A 21300-nucleotide genomic window follows, 5' to 3' on the forward strand; every position below is an offset into this window, starting at 1 on the left:
ATTTTCAAGCCTAATTAATCATCTGAAGCCATCAGAGAGAAATTCTACAAACAATCCGTAACAACTGACCTCATAAAAGTTGATATTCAGGGACCTCATTACAGTTTTACACAGCAGATGTAGTTCTTAGTTATATTTCGTCTTTAAAAAAGGAATCACAAACCAGGGAACCTGTTTAATGTATGTTGTAAATTACTCATCTTATCTATACATCGTTTAATAAATCTGCTTAACAGTCCATTGTGAAAACTGAATTGCTATGTGCTGTAATAAGAGTTTGGACAAACCTGAGTTGTTTTCTCCGGCATGGTAGAGGCTGAGGGGAAATCTGAAAGAGGTTTATAAGATTATGCGAAGCAAAGGCAGTATCTTTTTTCCCAGGGTTGAAATGTCTAATATCAGGGTTGAGAGGGGGTAATTTCAAAGGAGATGTGAGGGCAAGTTTTTATCACAGAGAGTGGTGGGTGCCTGGAATGCACTGCCTGAGGTGGTGGTAGAGGCAGATATATCAGAGATACTTAACTAGATGTTTAGATATGCAGAACGTGAGGACAATGGAAGGATATGAACATTGTGTAGGCAGAAGAGATTAGTTTGGCTGGTCATTTGATTATTAATTGATTCAATATAACATTGTGGGCTATCGTGCCTGTTCCTGTCTGTACTGACCATCAAGCACCGATGACTTCCTTTCCAATTCTCTTGCCATGCTCCTGCACTAAGCGCAATTTAATTGGCTAATTAAACACAACACAAACACATCAACCGTCTCAACTTCACCACTCCTCTCTCCTGTTCCAACCTCGCTCCCTCTGAACGCACTGCCATCCACTCTCTCCGCACTAATCCCAACCTCACCATCAAACCCGCCGACAAAGGTGGTGCTGTAGTAGTCTGGTGGACGGACCTCTACCTCACTGAGGCCAAACGGCAGCTCTCTGACACCTCCTCTTCCTTACCCCTGGAACAGGACCCCACCAAAAAACATCAAACCATTGTCTCCTGTTCCATCACCGCCCTTATCAACTCCGGAGACCTTCCATCCTCAGCCATTAAACTCATAATTCCCACACCCCGTACCGCTCGGTTTTACCTCCTCCCCAAGATCCACAAGCCTGACTGTCCCGGCAGACCCATATTTTCTGCCTGCTCCTGTCCCACCGAACTTGTATCTGCCCACCTGGACTCCATTTTGTCACCCATAGTTCAGTCTCTCCCCACCTACATCCGGGATACATCCCCATGCCCTCCACCTCTTCAATAACTTCCAGTTCCCCGGTCCCGACTGCTTCATTTTCACTATAGATGTCCAATACCTATACACCTCCATTCCCCATGAAGAAGGCCTCAAAGCCCTCCGCTACTTTCTGGATAATAGACCTCATCAGTTCCCCACCACCACTACCCTCCTCCAGTTGGCGGAACTGGTTCTCATACTCAATAACTTCTCTTTTGGTTCTTCCCACTTTCTTCAGACTGAGGGTGTAGCTATGGGAACTCGCATGGGCCCTAGCTATGCCTGCCTCTTCGTTGGTTATGTGGAACATAGAAACCATAGAAACCATAGAAAAATTACAGCACAGAAACAGGCCTTTTGGCCCTTCTTGGCTTTGCCAAACCATTTTCTGCCTAGTCCCTCTGATCTGCACACGGACCATATCCCTCCATACACCTCCCATCCATGTATCTGTCCAATTTATTCTTAAATGTTAAAACAGAATCCGCATTTACCGCCTCGTCTGGCAGCTCATTCCACATTCTCATGGACCTCTCAGTGAAGAAATTTGCCTCATCATCCCCTTAAACTGGGCTGAGAAGTGGCAATGGAGTTCAACCCGGAGAAGTGTGAGGTGGTACACTTTGGAAGGACAAACTCCAAGGCAGAGTACGAAGTAAATAACAGGATACTTGGGAGTGTGGAGGAGCAGAGGGATCTGGGGGTACATGTCCATAGGTCCCTGAAAGTTGCCTCACTGGTAGATAGGGTAGTTAAGAAAGCTTATGGGGTGTTAGCTTTCATAAGTCGAGGGACAGAGTTCAAGAGTCATGATGTAATGATGCAGCTCTATAACACTCTGGTTAGGCCACACTTGGAGTACTGTGTCCATTTCTGGCCGCCTCACTATAGGAATGATGTGGAAGCATTGGAAAGGGTACAGAGGAGATTTACCAGGATGCTGTCTGGTTTAGAGAGTATGAATTATGATCAGAGATTAAGGGAGCTAGGGCTTTACTCTTTGGAGAGAAGGAGGATGGGAGGAGACATGATAGAGATGTACAAGATATTAAGAGGAATAGATAGAGTGGATAGCCAGCGCCTCTTCCCCAGGGCACCACTGCTCAATAGAAGAGGACATGGCTTTAAGGTAAGGGGTGGGAAGTTCAAGGGGGATATTAGAGGAAGGTTTTTCACTCAGAGAGTGGTTGGTGGGTGGAACGCACTGCCTGAGTCAGTGGTGGAGGCAGATACACTAGTGAAGTTTAAGAGACTACTAGACAGGTATGTGGAGGAAATTAAGGTGGGGGGTTATATGGGAGACAGAGTTTGAGGGTTGGCACAATATTGCGGGCTGAAGGTCCTGTAATAGGCTGTACTATTCTATGTTTTATGTTCTAAACTTTGCACCTTTCACCCTTCACCCTATGACCTCTGGTTGTTTTCTCACCCAACCTCAGTGCTTACACTTACCATATCCAGATCCCTCATAATTTTTTACACCTCTATCAAATCTCCTCCTCAGTTTCCTGTGTTCCTAGTCCTAACCTGTTCAATCTTTCCTTACAACTCAGGTCTTCCAGACCTGGCAACATCCTTGCAAATTTTCAACCTTATGTACATCTTTCCTGTAGGTAGTAGCATGTTAAAAGGTCAGCACAATATCACGGGCCGAAGGGCTTGTACTGTTCTTTCCTATATCTGGAGTTGGACAAATCAACAGGGCCTGCATTTATCTAACTAATTTTTCTCCCATTCAGAATATTTCCGACACTTTATCGCCGGTGATTTAACTATACTCAGTATGTAACAGCAAGCTCGCACAGTGATTATGTTCTACCAGCAAGCTTTTATGAACAAGGTTAAATATATTCAGAATATGATTCAAAGCTTATGCAATAGAAGATTACTCTGGAATAAAGTACAACTGCTTAACATTTACACTGACAATCTTCAACTGTGGACATTTCCAATTTCTTGATTCACCGTTTATCTGTTCCTTTCACCGTGATTCATCATTCCACACAGCAGTTAAGGTTTCTCAAGTGGCGCTCCCTCTGTTTTTTTCCCTCTGCTTTAGGACAAACAGGAATGGAAATCCAGAGACTTAAACACAAGCAAGCCGGTGATCAGTTGACCTAGATAAACTGTTCAAAACTTTTCTCTTAAAAGATTATGCTTACATAAGGATTTCCTGCAGATCCTAGTAATCAATTGTTAAAATATACCTACCACAACCTAATTAACATTGAATACTCCAATTCAATCTAAAGAAAACTAATTCAATTCACTTTAAACAAAACCCACTATTTTACACAACACTGATTACATTTCTATAGTGTTGTACGCTGTCTGTGTAGTGGCTGACTGTGGACTAATGCCTAAAACGCCAAGATTTATCAAATGGATAATTGGGTAATATTTTATATTTAGTTCAGTTTTCTGTGCTGTGTTGGGACAGGTATATGGAATTCTCTGTTCTATTAACTGGTCAGATTTTAATGAAAAAAAATACCAGAAAACTAATTTGTTTTCTGAGGGAATTGAAATAAAAATTATACATGATGAGAAAATTGAACACAGAACTAATGTAGCTCTGTATTAATGCATCTGCATTCTTTGCAGGGGATAGAATGATTCAAGATTTAAGATTGCTTATTGTCATTTCCAGTACACAAGTGTAAGTGAGAACAAATTAATCGTTTCTCCAGATCCAATGCAGCACAAAAAAGCACTAATATAAAGAATAGAATAATAATAAAATGCAATAACTATAAGTACATAAGATAGCTTATATATATTGATCGTATGTCCATAAAGTGATGCTAGGCACAGGAGTGTCTATACATAAGGTGACTGATAGGAAATGATATAGTGGTTGGGGTTGTGGAGGGGTGGATTAGTTGGTGGAGGTGTTGATCAGTCTTACTGTTTGGGGAAAGTCTCAAACACAAGAATATCTGCAGATGCTGGGAATCCAAAGCAACATACACAAAATACTGGAAGAACACAGCAGGCCAGGCAGCATCTATGGAGAGGAATAAAGAGTCAATATTTTGGGCTGAGACCCTCCATCAGGACCTGCTGAGTTCCTGCAGCATTTTGTGTGTGTTACTCTGGATTTCCAACATCTGCGGAATCTCATGTGTTTACACTTTATTCTGTATTGTGTTATTGTTTTATCTCAATGCACTGTGTAGTTGAATGGCCTGTATGAGCAATCTGCAATACGAGCTTTACACTGTACCGGGGGAAAGTAGATTATAAATGCAATTTTAAAATAAATATACAAAATAGGAAAAAACTTCTATAAGCATGTGGAAAGATATAGGGTATCAAAGGTAAAAGTTGGTCCCATGGAGAATTTTACCTCACTTATCACCTTCTAGCTAGCCCTCGTTCCTCTACCCCACCCCCCACCTTCTTAACCTGGCATTTCCGTTCCGATGAAGGACCTCTGCCCGAAACAACTGTTCATTCATTTCCATAGGTGCTGCCTGACCTGCTCAAGCATTTGTGTGTGTTGCTCGGAAAACTTAAAATGGGGAACAAGAGAATGGCTGAAAGTTGAATGAATATTTTCGAGGATCAAGGATCAACTTTATTCGCCATATGCATACATGTGTTAGGAATTTGATGTGTGTGTAGGGGAGTCATGCAATAAAAGACAACATTCAGCTGTTACAAGGAATAATGAATCTGCTTGCACAGTGGAAAATACCAGATATACACCAATTACAGTCAAAAATCCAGGAGCAAAAGAGAAAGGAGAAGCTCAATTCCTAGTGAGAAGGTAGTATATGAAATAAATGGATTGATGAATGGGAAATCCCCTCAATCTGATGCCCTACAATCAGCAGTATTTAAAAAAGTGGCTGAAAGTATTATTGGAATATTTTTAGCCTGAGGGTGGTGATCCTCTGGAATTCATTGCCACAGGCGGCTGTGGAAGGCAAGTCATTCGGTATATTTAGCGCGGAGGTTGTTAGGTTCTTGATTAGTCAGTGCGTCAAAGGTTACAGGGAGAAGGCAGAAGAATGGGGTTGAGAGGGATAATAAATCAGCCGCAATGGAATAGTGCAGCAGGCTCGATGGACCGAATGGTCAAATTCTGCTTCTATGTCATATGGTCTTACTATGGATGTGTGGAATTAGGCGTTTCAACATTCCCAACGTTCTGGATGAGATAGGAACGATCTTGCACTCTTCACTCATGATCTTCTGGAGGCTCATGGTGTGGACCACAGCTTGACAAGGTTGCTCTCTGCCACATGCCAGCATCCTGACCCGTACAAGAGTGTGGACAGAACACAGCTCTGGTACAGATTCACCTTGGTGTGGATGCTGTACTCGGTTGATTCCCCCATATGTTGCTTAGTGATAAGAACAGGTTGTTTCCAGGTAATTAAGTGTCCTTGCCAATCAGGGAATTTTGAAAACTGGTGAAAAAAAAATTAAAAATTAAAAACTCAAGAGATTCTACAGCTGCTGAGGATCCAGAGCACCACACACAAAATGCTTGAGCAGGCCAGTTAGCATTTATGGAAATGAATAAACAGTCGATATTTCGGGTCGAGACCCTTCTTTGGGATTGGAAAGGTAGGGGGAAGATGCGAGAATAAAAAGTTGTGGGCAGGGGAACTGAGGAACAGCTGGAAGGTATTAAGTGAATTAAATTAATCGCAGAAATAAACATTTAGAAAATGAAAAAGAATAGAACACGTGGAACTTGTTTCAATTGATAAAATATGCACAACAAAACAAAGAGAAAAAATAATTAAGATATAACATACAATAATATATATAACATGTAATACAATAGTATAAATGAAGAATCCAGCAAAGTGCGACAAAGTTAGAGCACATGGTGTTTGGAACACACACCAGTCCTTGATGAGGGATCAGAAATTAAAAGAATAAGCAATTTCAAATTCCTGGGTGTCAACATCTCTGAGGATCTATCCTGGGCCCAACATATCGATGAAGTTACAAAGGAGGCACGACAGTGATTATATTTCATTAGGAATTTGAGGAGATTTGGTATGTCACCAAAGACACTCAAAGATTTCTACAGACATATTGTGGACAGCATTCTAGCTGAGTTCTGACGAAGGGTCTCGGCCTGAAACGTCGACTGCACCTCTTCCTAGAGATGCTGCCTGGCCTGCTGCGTTTACCAGCAACTTTGATGTGTATGGCTTGAATTTCCAGCGTCTGCAGAATTCCTGTTGTTTGCAGAAAGTTGTAAACTCTGTTAGCTCCCCATCACCCAGGACATGCCCTGTTCTAATTGTTACCATCGGGGAGGAGGTACAGGAGCCTGAAATCACACACTCGACGATTCAGGAATAGCTCTTCTCCTCTGCCATCCGATTTCTGAATAGATATTGAACCCATGAACACTACGTCAGTACTTTGTTCTTCTCTTGTTGCACTACTTATTTAATTTAACTTTCAAAAACTATATATACTTACTGTAATTTACAACATATGCCAGTGATATTAAACCTGATTTGAATTTCTGATTTAAGGTAATATATTGGTTTCCATTGAGAATTGGTGAGTAGGCGAATTTTATGTTAATATTCTCTCTATCTCTCTTTTACAGTTCCACCTAGCTTTCTCAAGCGCCCTTCCAACCTGTATGCTTACGAGAGTATGGACATCGAGTTTGAATGCGCAGTCACTGGGAAGCCGGTGCCCACTGTGAGGTGGATAAAGAACGGAGAAGTGGTCATTCCCAGCGACTATTTCCAGATCGTGGTAAGTAGTTCATTGCTCTCGAAGAGCACACACAGCATCTCTCCAGAGGGTGGTGAGAGTGTACAGCGAGCTGCCAGCACAATTGTGGGTTCAATTGCAACATTGAGGAGAAGTTTGGATAGTACGTGGATGGGAAGGTTATGGAGGGCTATGGTCTGGATACAGGTCAGTAGGCAGATTAATAGTTCGGTATGGACTAGATGGGCCAAAGGACCTGTTTCTGTGCTGTGGCGTTCCATGATTCCATAGCAAAATATTGGAGGAACTCAGCAGGTCAGACAGCATCTACAAAGGGAAATGACTGTTATCTTTTTTGGGCTGAGACCATTCAGCAGGCCTGCCAGCAGTTAGTGACAGAACAAATCTCCTCAAGCTCCTAATGAAATATAACCACTGTCGTGTCTTCTTTGAAATGCATTGATATGTTGGGGCCAGGATAGATCCTCACAGATGTTGACATTCTCACTCTTTCCACTACTGATCCTTTGATGAGGACTGATGTGTGTGCCCTTGTCTTACCCTTCCTGAGGTGCACAATCAATTCTTTGGTCTTACTGACATCGAGTGCAAGACTATTGCTGTGACACCACTCAACCAGCTGACTTATCTCACTCCTGAATTATATCTATGTTTGGAAATCCTTTGTAGTTTGTAATCTGTTGCAATTTGGATATAGGTAAGTCACAAATTTTCTGTGAGTGTTAGATGTGTGTGCAAGGAATTATTTGTCTACAATTAAATGTGTATCCATAAAAATAAAATTAACTGTAAGGTTTCTCCTCTTTGGTAGGGAAGGGGGACCCACCACTCAAACTGTGGGTATTGGCAGCTAGACCTCGCTGCAGAGATTAGACAGGGAAGTAAGCTAGTCTTTGAAGGGTGGGTTAATATGGTATAACCTCCCTGTAGTAAGGGTACTCGTAATTATCTTTACTGAATCGGGCTTATAAGCTTCTTTAGTGTTTAGGGCTCTGCAGACAGTTCAAAGTTCAAAGTAAATTTATCATCAAAGTACACTTACGTTGCCCTGAGATTCATTTTCTTGTGGGCATTCTCAGTAAATACACAGAAACACAACAGAATCAAACAAGACCGCACTCAAGATGGACAAACAACCAGTGTGCAAAAGACAACAAACTGGGGAAATACAAAAAGAAACAAAATAATAAATAGGTAAACTATAAATATCAAGAACATAAGATGAAGAGTCCTTGAAAGTGAGTCCATAGGTTGTGGGACAGTTCAGTGATGGGGACAGGAGCCGAATACCATCACAAGTTCCTCCAGCATTTTGTGTGTGTTCACCTTTCATAATCCTTTGGTTATATGTGAGGTATCATGCCTAACGTCAGAAGGAATCCAATTCTTTCCTTCAGCTGTTTTAACAACTTACAGAATTATTGGAGATGCAATGGAGTTAATCAGAATCTAAAATTAGGATTTAATAGTGAAGGTACAGGCATGACTGAGACATTTTAAGAATACATTGCATCAGCCTTTCGTGAGGAATTTTATGCTGATGGACGATGTCACAAGACTGAACAAGGTAAAGCTAGGTTAAAGGGACGGACTGAGTGGAACAAACGTCAAAGTCAAGATCAGGCCTCAAGTTCATTGACCTTGCCCTTGACATTCATTCTATGTGTAGCCTTTTACGATTTCTTTCTACCAAGAACAGTTATTCCCAACGGATCTGTAAATAAGGAGACTATTGGGAAAATGGATGAGATTAAGGATAAGTAAAAAAAAGACTGTCAAAAAAGATTTTAAAGTCGGTGATCAGTTATGCTGGGTGTATTGCATCCCCCATTGCTTTAGATGGGTGGCAGGGTGGAAATACGTCTCTACCAAAAGAGCTGTAAAGAGCTCCTTCCCTCTGCTAGCCTGCAGGTCACCCTCAGCGAGGTGTAGCACCTGCTTAGCCCCCCAATCAGGGTCATGTGAAGCCATGGAAGCAGATGGTGGATGGTCGAATGAGCAGCTGGTGCCTATCACAAATCCCAGTTATGCAACCACTGACACCAGCAGACACTCTCTGAAAAGTATTGATAATGGCTGGGGTCATTCACCTTGTAAAGACCCTGCCCAGAAGGCAATAGCAAACCACTTCTATTGAAAAATTTGCCAAGAACAATCATGGCCTTGGAAAGATCATGATCGCCCATATCATACGGCATGGCACATAACGAACGAAAGAATGTTGCTTTGGCAAAGAAACTTAACAATTGCAGAGATACTGGGCTAAATCTTCTAATGCTCTTTAGATTCAGGGTTAGTGGTCTGGAAGCTTGCAAATGTTTCTTCCCTTGTTTTGGGAAAAAGACAAGGAGAAACCTGGTAACCTTACACACTGGAGCTGAACTGGAGCTGGAGGTCAGTAACTCTGATGCTCCGAGCAAAGGTACAAAGCTTGGGCACAACCACGCTTCGATTTATTTTGCTAAGGGACAGCAAGGAGACTGGCTGTCCGCCAAGATCGCGCACTAATAATGCGGTAGGAAAAGCAACAGTGATTTTAGTGTCTTGGATATGATCCAGACTTGGCTGCCATATCAAACACTGCATATGATTCTGTTTCCCTTTCCCTCACTGCATGTTCTTGTTTTAAACTGCCATGAGCACTGTTCAAACATGATATTATAACACTTCTTTCATTAAAGGAAATCTGGAAATTAGCTTCTACCTGAATGACAAACTTTCCACATATAAACGATAGCTGTCCAAAGCATTCATAAGACCTCAAGACATCAGAGCAGAATTAGACCATTCAGACCACTGAGTCTGTTCACCATTCCACCACAGCTGAGCTATCATCCCTGTCAACCCCATTGTCCAACCTTTTTCCAGTAACCCTTGACACCCTGTCTATCCAAGAAGTCATCAAATCATTTAGTTGGGATCTGAAACCACACAAAACAGAAGGTCCCGAGTCTGATTTCCGGGCTGCAGTTTGGTTCATGAGAATGATTCTGGGAATGAAAGGGATAACATATGGAAAGCACTTAACCGTATAACTATATGACAATTACAGCACGGAAGCAGGCCATCTCAGCCCTTCTAGTCCGTGCCGAACTCTTACTGTCATCTAGTCCCACCGACCTGCACTCAGCCCATAACCCTTCATTCCTTTCCTGTCCATATATCTATCCAATTTAACTTTAAATGACAACATTGAATCTGCCTCAACCACTTCTGCTGGAAGCTCATTCCACACAGCTACCACTCTGTGTAAAGAGTAACACCTCAAATAAAATTGCCTTTTATTATTTGGTAATTACACAGGGTTGATGTTTCCAGTCTTCAGATAATATTGCAGTTCTTTGAATAGTCCTAATATGTGAAATGAAATCAGCCTTCAATATACTACAAAACTCTAACAAGTCTGTTTGAAATTAAGATTTTTGTAACCAGTGTGCGCTTTATTTTTCTCCTGCTTCTGTCCCTATTTCTTGCTTCATTACTATGCGAAAGTCCTCAGCTGTGAAGACAAGTTGATGGCTCTGGGCCCGTTACTCGCTGGAGTTAAGAATAATGAGGGAGGATCTCATTGAAATTTATCAAATATCGAAAGGCTTAGATAGAGTGGATGTGGAGAGGATGTATCATATAGTGGGGGAGTCTAGGAACAGAGGGCCCAGAATAGAGGAACGTCCATTTGGAACACAGATGAGGAGGAATTGCTTTAGTCAAAGGGTAGTAATCTGTGGAATTCATTGCCACAGGTAGTGGTACAAACCAAGTCATTGGATATATTTAAAGTGAATGTTGATAGGTTCCTGATTAATCAGGATACCAAAGGTTATGGGGAGAAGGCCCATTACGAGGATGATTCCTGGAATGCAGGGGCTAACATATGAGGAGCGTTTGTCGGCTCTTGGATTGTATTCATTAGAGGTATAGAAGAATGAGAGGGGATCTCATAGAAACATTTCAAATGTTGAAAGGGTTGGACAGAGTAGATGTGGAAAGGTTGTTTCCCTTGGTGGGTGAGTCCAGGACAAAAGGTCATAGTCTTAGTATTAGAGGGTACCCAATTAAAACAGAAATGAGGAGAAATTTTTTTAGCCAGAGGGTCGTGGATTTGTGGAATTCGTTGCCGCATACAGCTGTGGAGGCCCGATCATTGAGGGTCTTTAAGGAGGAGATTGACAGGTATCTAATTAGTCAGGGTATCAAGGGATATGGGGAAAAAGCCGGAAATTGGAACTAGATGGGTGAATAGTTTAGCTCATGGGGGAGCTGCGGAGCAGACTCGATGGGCTGAATGGCCTACTTCTGCTCCTTTGTCTTGTGATCCTGTGAAGGCAGGAGAATGAGTTTGAGAAGCTTAATAAATCAGCCATGATGGAATGGCAGAGCAGGTTCGATGGGCTGAATGGCCTAACTCTATTCCTATGTTCAGGATTGGTTAAAGTTAAATTTACTCTTTGCTCTTTGTTTTAGGGTGGCAGTAACCTGCGAATCCTGGGTCTGGTGAGGTCAGACGAGGGCTTTTATCAGTGTGTGGCAGAGAATGACGCAGGAAACGTGCAGGCAAGCGGACAGCTAATCATTCCAGAACCAGGTAAGACAACATGATCACCAAATTCCAGCTGTTTGTGATTTCTCTTCCTTTCTTGTTTTTTTTTGCATTTTTAATGACATGGCAATCATTACAAAAGAAAAGGCAATGCCCGCTATTATTCTAAAAGGGTTCCCAAACTTGGGTCCAAAGATTCCTCGGTAAATGGTAAGGTTCCATGTTTGGGAATCCCTGTTCTAACATTATACTTTTTATTGGAATGTGCATGATATAGTGAAGTTGTTTGTATTTAAATCTTTAATTTTACTTATTGAATTCAGATGAACTGTTGTATTTTACGGGAGGATTCCCATATTTACAGCCATCGGCAGTTTGATTGTACCTGACTGCTGATTGTTAGCCAAGCATCATTTGGAGAAAGGATATAGGGAGAAAAATGATGGCTCCAGAACCTAATGGGTACCGGCTGTATGTCAGCTATAGGTCAGCCTGCAAAAATGCCAGATTGTTAAAAGAAGCAACTCCTTTACACAAAGTTTTTCAGGTCCTGATAGAACTTTGAAGGTAATGCAATGTATTAAAATGTAGACCAGGCCTGGCTGGCCAATGTATGAGGTCAGTTCCACAGTCAGTGGAAGTTCCACCAGCTCAGTGACCAAACAGCTTGTTGTTCAAGTAAATGCCCATAGTCTCCAAGAAATGTGTCACAACTGGGGATTGTTTTTGAAAAAAAAAAGATTTTTTTGTGTCAGCATGTGACCTGGATTTTCTCAGTGTCACCACGTGGGTATGCATTGTTCCTTCCTTTTACATCTAATTTTTGTCTTTGTGCTGGCCCTGGATTTTCACTTTGTTTTGCAGGTGTCTCATTTATTTATCAGTTTTATTCAATTTCGGATAATTGAATTTCACGGTATTTTCAAGCTTTTCTATTGCTGTTGTTTTTGAGGATTATTGCTTCGACTCGTCACTTATGTTATCCGATGGGTCTGGGATTACTATGTGGTCCAGGGTGTATTTCAGAGGGGCATGCCAAGCCATCTTCACTGGGTCATTGTGGTTCCTTGTCAGGTGTACCTCAGACCGAGTTCTTCTGTGTATTGTCAGTGCAATCTGTTTGTCAACGTTCTGTATAGATTGTGTGAGCTCTGGTTAGTTTTTCTATTAATATTCTGCAATCATTTTTTAGTTTTGTTTGAATTGCCAAAGTCTCTGTAATTCCTGCACTTGAGTTTGCTAGTGACCCTCGCAGAATGAGTGATCAGCTTCGGATAACCATTTGTATAACCCCTGTAGATGTAGTGTATATGGCTTTCAGTAAGTCACTTGACAAGCTACCCCATGCAAGGCTTATTGAGATGTATGTATGGGATCCAAGGGGAAATTGCTTTGTGAATCCAGAACTGGCTTGCCCACAGAAGGCAAAGAGTGGTTGTAGATGGGTCATATTCTGCATGGAGGTCGGTCACCAGTGGTGTGCCTCAGGGATCTGTTCTGGGACCCCAACTCTTTGTGAATTTTGTAAATAACCCGGATGAAGAAGTGGAGGGATGGATTAGTAAATTTGCTAATGACACAAAGGTTAGAGGTGTTGTGGATAGTGTGAAGGGCTGCCAGAGGTTACAGCGGGACGTTGATAGGATGCAAAACTGGGCTGAGAAGTGGCAGACGGAGTTCAACCCAGATAAGTGTGAGGTGGTTCATTTTGGTAGGTCAAATATGATGGCAGAATATAGTATTAATGGTAAGACTCTTGGCAGTGTGGAAGATCAGAGGGATTTTGGGGTCTGAGTCCTTAGGATACTCAAAGCTGCTGCGCAGGTTGACTCTGTTGGTTAAGAAGGCATACGATGCATTGACCTTCATCAATCATGGAACTGAGTTTAAGAGCTGAGAGGTAATGTTGCAGCTATATAGGACCCTGGTCAGACCCCACTTGGAGTACTACAGGAAGGATGTGGAAAACATAGAAAGGGTGCAGAGGAGATGTACAAGGATGTGGCCTGGATTGGGGAGCATGCCTTATGAGAAAAGTTTGAGTGAACTTGGTCTTTTCTCCTTGGAGCAATGGAGGATGAGAAGTGACTTGATAAAGGTGTATAAGATGATGAGAGGCATTGATTGTGTGAATAGTCAGAGGTTTTTTCCCAGGGCTGAAATTGCTAGCACGAGAGGGCACAGTTTTAAGGTGCTTTCAAGTAGGTACAGAGGAGATATCAAGGATAAGTTTTTTTACATAGAGAGTGGTGAGTGCGTGGAATGGGCTGCCTGCGACGGTGGTGGAGGCAGGTATGATAGGGTCTTTTAAGAGACTCCTGGATGGGTACATGGAGCTCAGAAATTTAAAGGGCTATGGGTAACCCTAGGTAATTTCTTAAGTAAGGACATGTTCGACACAGCTTTGTGGGCTGAAGAGCCTGTATTGTGCTGTAGGTTTTCTATGTTTTCTTTTTCTTTTCAAATCTTTTTTATTGTATATATATATATATAGGAAAAATAACATGAGTACATCGAAGTAACAACACTTACAATGCCTCAAAAAAAACCCCATCATCTTAAAGATTGAAAACAAAATTTTGTGATAACAAAAAAAACCTACTAAGCAGGAAAGTGAGAGAAAAAAAAAGAGAACCCATTAGGTGTACAACCCCGGAGCCATGCGTCATACAAAAAGCTTCTAAAAATAAACATCAAACAGCCAGCAAGAAAAGAAAATATACTAAAAGAGTTTACAATTAGATCGTGGAAAAATTATATCAATTAACTCAAATGATAGTAACAGGATTGGGAAAAGGAACCTAATTTGACTTTTATGACGGAGGATTGGATGCAGGTATTGAAGTTGGTTAACTCTTCTTCAATTTGTGCTAGCTATTCATTGATTCAATTTAAAATTGTACATCATTATCATTTGACAAAGGAGAGACTTTCTAAAATTTTTCCTAATGTTGATAGTCATTGTGATAAATGTAAAACTGAGATAGCTACACTGACACATATGTTTTGGTCTTGTTCTATATTGGAACAGTTCTGGAAGTCAGTTTTCTCAACAATTTCTAAAGCACTTAAAATTAATTTACAACCTAATAAATTAACTGTGCTTTTTGGAATAGTTCCTCAAAATATTCATGGTATTTCTGTGTCTGACCAACATGTTATTGCATTTGTTACATTGATAGCTAGGAGGGCCATTTTGTTGAAATGGAAGGATACATCAGCTCCCACTTTGTCACAATGGTTCTGTCAAGTGATGCTATGTCTTAGTTTGGAGAAAATTAGAAGTCGAACCTTTGAACCTTTATTTGATTTTGAGAAAAGATGGGGCTCATTTGCTCGTTTTCTATGTCTATTCATAAATGTTTTTTATATGCTGCCTGGATTAGAGAGTATGTTTTATGATTTTAGGTAGAGTGAGCTAGGATTTTTCTCTCTGAAGCAAAGGAAGATGAGAGGAGATTTGATAGAAGCAGTCAAGATGATATAAGGCATAGATCAAGTTGTCAGCTAAGGATCTTTTTTCTTCCAGGGAGAAAATGTTTAATACAAGGGGCATAACCTTAAGATAAACACAAGAAATTCTGCAGATATTGGAAATCCAAAGTGACACACACAAAATGCTGGAGGAACCCAGCAGGTCACGCAGTATCAATGGAAATGGATAGACAGTTGAAGTCTCAGGCCGATACCCAAAGTTTTGCTCAGAGAGTGGCAGCTTCATGGACACAATCTCAGAATAGAGGCATGTCCTTTTAGAATGGAGATGAGGAATTTCTTTCGCCAGAAAGTGGTGAATCTGTGGAATTCTTTGCCACAAGCAGCTGCGGAGGCCAAGTCTTTATGTATTTTCAGGGAGAGGTTGAAAGATTCTTAATTGGTCAGAACTTGAAGGGATACAGGGAGAAGGCAGGAGATTGTGACTAAGAGGAAAATCGGATCAGCCATGATGAAATGCAGAGCAGACTCGATGGACCAAATGGTTTAATTCTGCCTTATGGTTTGTGGAAAGCAAGACCAGGTGTGATGGTCAAGGCAGCTACATTAGGGAAATTTAAGAGACCCTTAGGCACATGGATGAAAGAAAAATGGAGGGCCATGTGGGAGTATGTGATTAGATACAGTACTGTGTAGAAGTTTTAGTCACGTATATATTGCTGGAGTGCCTAAGTCTTTTGCACAGTACTGTAGAACTTAGAGATGGCACAATATTATTGGCTAAAGGGTCTGTACTGTTCTATGTTCTGTGTTGACCTGCTTCTTGTAAACACACTACAGAACCAGACTGATATTTCTGAAGTGCAAAAGAGAGTTTTCAATGCAAATGTGTTGTATCTATGCATCCTGGTAACTATAGGAAATCTTACTGCCCATTATGCCGCTGGCATTTAGGGCAACAATGGAAGTCCTCCATGTTGGCATTGTTCAAGGCTTCCTTCATCGTATCAGTAGCTTCCGCTCAGTTTTCACTACTGTCACTCATACAAGTTTCGGGTGGAGACTCAGGAATACCGTCGTACTCAGATGTAGAAGGATTCTTCACTGCTGTAAGCATAACAATTTTATTTTACTAGTCAGGGCTGTTGGCCCTGAGCTGAACCCCCGAACCTGGAGGACCAGTTGACCACTCTTACTCTGGCCTCTACCTTTTGACCTGTTCAGCATGGATGACCATACTAAGAGTCAAAGCATAAAGTCTGATTTCAGCCAACATAGCTCTCCAGACCATTGAGTTAGGCAAACCTCCAAACTACGGCAAGGTTGTGGTCCTCTGAGACTTTTGCACAGTTACTATGGACCTCAGAATTGGTTAAAGAGATGGCACAACATTGTGGGCTGAAAGGTCTGTGCAGTTGTATGTTCTACGTTCTATGATGTTTTTGTTCAATTAAGTGCTGACCTGCTTCCTGAAAACACACTACAGAAACTGACTGACATTTCTGAAGTGCAGTAGAGAGTTTTCAGTGCAAACATGTTGCGTCTCTGCATTCTGGTAACTATGGTGACAGAACCTCATAAATGGACAACCTAAAGGAAGATGTTTTATTCATTTGACAAAGTGAGGCTCCGTGCCTTGCAAAGCAACACAATGTCTGCGAAGGATCCAGCCCTGATTGTTACTTGAAAAATTCTCAAGGGTTGCCAAGAGCAGCTGGCTTTACGATTTTCTGCTACAAATTACCCACTCACAGACTGGCAGATTTGAAATCAGTCCACCCAGGGATTCACAAGTAAATGGTCTATCCTCTTATGAGGCACTGAAGCAAGGCCTTCCAAAGAGCTGGCTGTTTTGTAGCTATTAGTTGGTGCCTAACTGGAAGAATACACTCAGTGGCCACTTTATGAGATACCTCCTGCTCCTAATAAAGTGGCTACGGAGTGTATCCATGGTCTTCTGCTGCATCCGCCCATCCACTTCAAGATTTGGCGTGTTGTACATTTAGAGATGTGCTCCTGCACACCACTGTTGTGTCACATGGTTATTTGAGTTACTGACACCTTCCCGTCAGCTTGAACCAATCTGGCCAGTCTCCTCTGACTTCTCGCATTATCCAGGTGGTCTCACCCACTGAATTGCCACTGACCGGATGTTTTTCACACCATTCTCAGTAAACTCTAGAGCAGGGGTTCCTATCCATAGAGCACAGACCCCTTCCTTAAGGGTATTTGTCCATGGCATAAAAAAGATACTCAAACCATCCCGACTGGCACCATTAATCACTCCATAGCCAAAGTCACTTACATCAGAGCAAACATCAGAATGAGGAAGAAATGTGATATAAGTGACATCAAGTCACCTGCATCCATTGGATACAAGTTTCAAGTCTATCTGGAGATACAGTCAGTGGCCACTTCATTAGGTACACCTGTACACCTGCTCATCAATGCACATAGCTCACCAGCCATGCTTTTATGCATTGGGCTGCTGTCACATGATTGGCTGGTGAGATATATGAACAAGAAACCTCTGGGAAGAACGTGAGGAAAATCACATGGCAATCTTGTTCAATCTGCTCTCTGCTTGAAAAGATTCCTCATGAACATCGTGGGCCAAGGGGCCCGTGTTATACTGTAATGTTCTAAGTTCTATCATAGATGATAGAAAAATAGAGGGATATGCAGGAGGGAAAGGTTCGATTGATTTCAGAGTAGGTTAAACATCATTACATCATTGTGGGCGAAAGGGCTTAGATACTGTGCTGTACTGTTCCATGCTAATGAGAATTTATAGATGGAAAATGTGTATTCTCTCTTTCTGTAGATACCTATCAGATTATTCCCTCAGATTTTTTTTAGTTACTAACCTCCTGATTTTGAATCCTGTTGTTTGATTTCGCACCCTGTAGTTGGACAGTCTAGCTCCTCAGTTTGAGAGAGCTGATCTGATAAATCCCAAGAATCATAATGTCACATGAGAGACCACTTGTCATAAGCGTTGGATTTGAACCTTCTTGATGCTGTTCCTATTCTCCTGTGCAACTTTGGTGAACTTAGAACACAGAACATAGACCAAGGGTAAAAAGTCTAAAATCAGAGGGCTTGCACTTAAAGTGAGAGGGGGTGATTTCAAAGGTGATGTGAGAGTTAAGTTTTTTTTTTACCCTGAGAGTTGTGGGTGACTGGAATGCACTGCCTGGGGTGGTGCTGGAGGCAGATACATTAGGGACCTTTAAGAGATATTTTGATAGGCACATGAATGTGAGGAAGTAGATGGATATGGACATTGTGTAGGCAGAAGGGATTTGTTTAATTGGTCATTTGATTATTAATTTAATTGGTTTAGCACAACACTGCTAGCTGAAGTGCCTGTTCCTGTGTTGTATTAATCTATGTTCTACAACACAGAACATAGAGCATGGAACAGTATAGCACAATATAGGCCCTTTTGCCCACAGTGTTGTGCTTCCCTCCATTTTTCTATCATCCGTGTGCCTATCTAAGAATCTGTTAAAGTAAAGGCATCCGTTAGACTAGCGAGACCATGGATCTGTGCCTGGAAAGTCTTCACTCTCCAGGATGCAGGCCTGGGCAAGGTTGTATGGAAGACCAGCAGTTGCCCATGCTGCAGGTCTCCCCTCTCCATGACACCAATGTTGTCCAATGTGTAATTAAGTGCCTTGCTCAAGGACACAACACGTTGCCTCGGCTGGGGCTCGAACTCACTCAGGTCGCTAGTCCAATGCCTTAACCACTTGGCCACGTGCCCATAAGAATCTCTTAAGTGTCCCTATAATGGTGGTGGGAAACGCTACTGAACTTTAGTGAGCCAGTTTCTGCAGTTCCACCAAAATCGCGGCAAAGAGCAGGATCAAATGAAAATGCAAATACCTGAGGTACGAGGGGTTTATTCTATCATTGCAATATCTGAGTTCAGCCAGTAGAGGGAGAGATACTATCTCCTTCATAATTGACTGGATTCTTCGAGTGTTTGAATATGCTATTTCTGTGAGACCCTAGGAGATCTAAGCTTAAAAAACTTGCAGGGAAAAAGAAATCCTGCTGTTTGCCAATATTGCATATTTTCCTAATGGGAAATTGTAATGTGAAGGGATGAAAGCATCCTTGCTGGGATTAAGAAAAAATAACAGTTTAGAAAATGCTATGTCTCGGAAAGGACCATGTAATAATTCTGCATTCTCTGTGATTCAACTTTTCATATAGATATCCAATGTTCAAAGTCCAAAGTAAATTTATTATCAAAGTATTTATGTGTTGCCATATACTGCTCTGAGGTTCATTATTTTTTGCAGACATTCACAGGGAAAATACTATAGAATTTACAAAAAACTATACTCAAACAGACAAAAATGGACAAACAACCAACATTGAAGGCAAATTGTTGCAAATAAAAATAATACTGAGAACGTAAGTTGTAGAGTCCTTGAAAGTGAATCCATAGGTTCTGAAGTCAGTTCAGAGTTGTGGTGAGGGAAGTTATCCACTCTGGTTCAGGAGCCTCATGGTTGAGGGGTAAAAACTGTTCCTGAACCTGGTGGGAATCCTTTCCCAAATTGCAGAAAAACTCATCCTAAAAGGGAAAGACAGGAAGGAAATAATTAACAGGCAGACAGTGTTCAATTCGTTGACATTTGCTGGTTACAATAATGACTAAGAACTACAAAGTTCTGACTAAAACACTAAAAATCTGGTGTGTGGGTGAAACATCCATTCCGATTTGTGTAGATTTGAGTTTGCTATGTTGATAACGTCCATGAGTTAGAATCCGAATCAGGTTTATTATCATTGACATATATCATGATGTTTATTGTTTTGTGGCAGTAGTACAGTGCAAGATCCAAAAATTACTATGACTTATACAATAAGAAAAGGAAAAAAATCTAACAACAAGATAGTATTCATGGGTTCATGGAGCATTCAAAATCTGATGGTGGAGGGGAAAAGGCTGTTCCAAAAAGAGTTGAGTGTGTCTCTTTAGGTTCCTGTACTTCCTTCCTGATAGAAGTAATGAAAAGAAGGCATGACTTGGATGGTGAGGATCTTCAGCGATGGACACTGCCTTCTTGAAGCGTCGTCTCTTAAAGATGTCCTCGATGGTAGGATTCTATCCCAGAAAGAGGGCAGGTTTTACAAAGGTATTTTGAGTGAGCTAGGGATTCTCAGTTTGGACTAAAGGAGGGTGAGAGATGACTTGATAGAGGTGCACAAGATAAGAGGCACAGATCGAGTGGACAGTCAGAGACATGTTCCCAGGACAGAAATAACTATTACAAGGGAGCATACATAACTTAATGGAGATTGGAGGAAAGTACAGGGCAGGGGTTCCCAACCTGGAGTCCACAGATCCCTTGCTAACTGGTATTGGTCCATGGCATAAAAAAGGCTGGAACCCCTGGTATAGGGGGATTTTGGAGGCAGATTTTTTTTTACACAGAGTGATAAGTGCATGGAATGCCCTGCCAGGGGTGGCAATAGGGAAAGGTATACTGTATTAAGTGCATTTAAGAAACTCTTAGATACGCATATAGATGATTTAAAAAATGGAGAATTATGTAGGAGGAAAGGGTTAGATCGATCTTAGAGTCGCTTAAAGGGTTATTATGAACCTGCATGTTACCCAACCTGCATTCTCTCCGTAGCTGTTGCATTTTGTAATTGTTTTCTCCTTTGTGATGTAGGATGAGAAAAGACCTGATAGATGTATCAGATCACTAGAAACATAGATAGAGCGGACAGCCAACAACTTTTTCACAGAATAGTAATGGCAATACCAGAGGACATCGTATGAAGGTGATTGGAGGAAAGTTTGGTGGGGGGGGGGGTCAGAGGATGCTTTTTAATGCAGAGAGTGGTGTGTCCCTGGAACACATTGCCAGGGGTGGTGGTTGAAGCAGATACATTAGGAACATTTAAGAAACTCTTAGATAGGCACATAGATGATAGGAAAATGGAGGCCTATGTGAGAGGGAAGGGTTAAGTTGATATTGGAGTAGGTTAAAAGGGCAGCTCAACTTCATGGGCTGAAGGGCCTGTACTGTTCTAGGTTCTATATTGTATGGTAATCCATAGAATCACAATTTTCAAGGCTGTATGCAAGAGATTCCTTCAGGCTCTGCATGTTCAATTCCGTGGTGGTCCTCCTGCCTCTTATAATACGGAGAAAATACCATTCTTTTGCTTTAAGCGGTTTAATGATTATATGATCCAAGGATCAAAGCCAAAGGCTTTGTTGTACATCCCAGAGACTGAAATGTTAAACTTGTTGTCACATCCAGTCTCGGCTTTACACAAAGGAATGACTGGAAGTCTAAGCTTACCAATGCTTTATGTTATTTGTTGCTAAAAA

General features: G+C 41.5%; 1 protein-coding gene across 3 annotated transcripts in view; it reads left to right on the forward strand.

Moving 5' to 3' along the window:
* Nucleotides 1-21300, forward strand: part of dcc (DCC netrin 1 receptor) — a 1425388-nt gene that overhangs the window by 873170 nt on the left and 530918 nt on the right. For all 3 annotated transcript variants that reach the window (XM_063042623.1, XM_063042621.1, XM_063042622.1), the window contains exons 6-7: nucleotides 6825-6979; nucleotides 11423-11543. In XM_063042623.1, coding sequence (XP_062898693.1) covers nucleotides 6825-6979; nucleotides 11423-11543 — 276 coding nt within the window. The remainder of the gene's footprint in view (nucleotides 1-6824; nucleotides 6980-11422; nucleotides 11544-21300) is intronic.

This window comes from Mobula hypostoma, chromosome 3 (assembly GCF_963921235.1).
Source record: "Mobula hypostoma chromosome 3, sMobHyp1.1, whole genome shotgun sequence".
NCBI lineage: Eukaryota > Metazoa > Chordata > Chondrichthyes > Myliobatiformes > Myliobatidae > Mobula > Mobula hypostoma.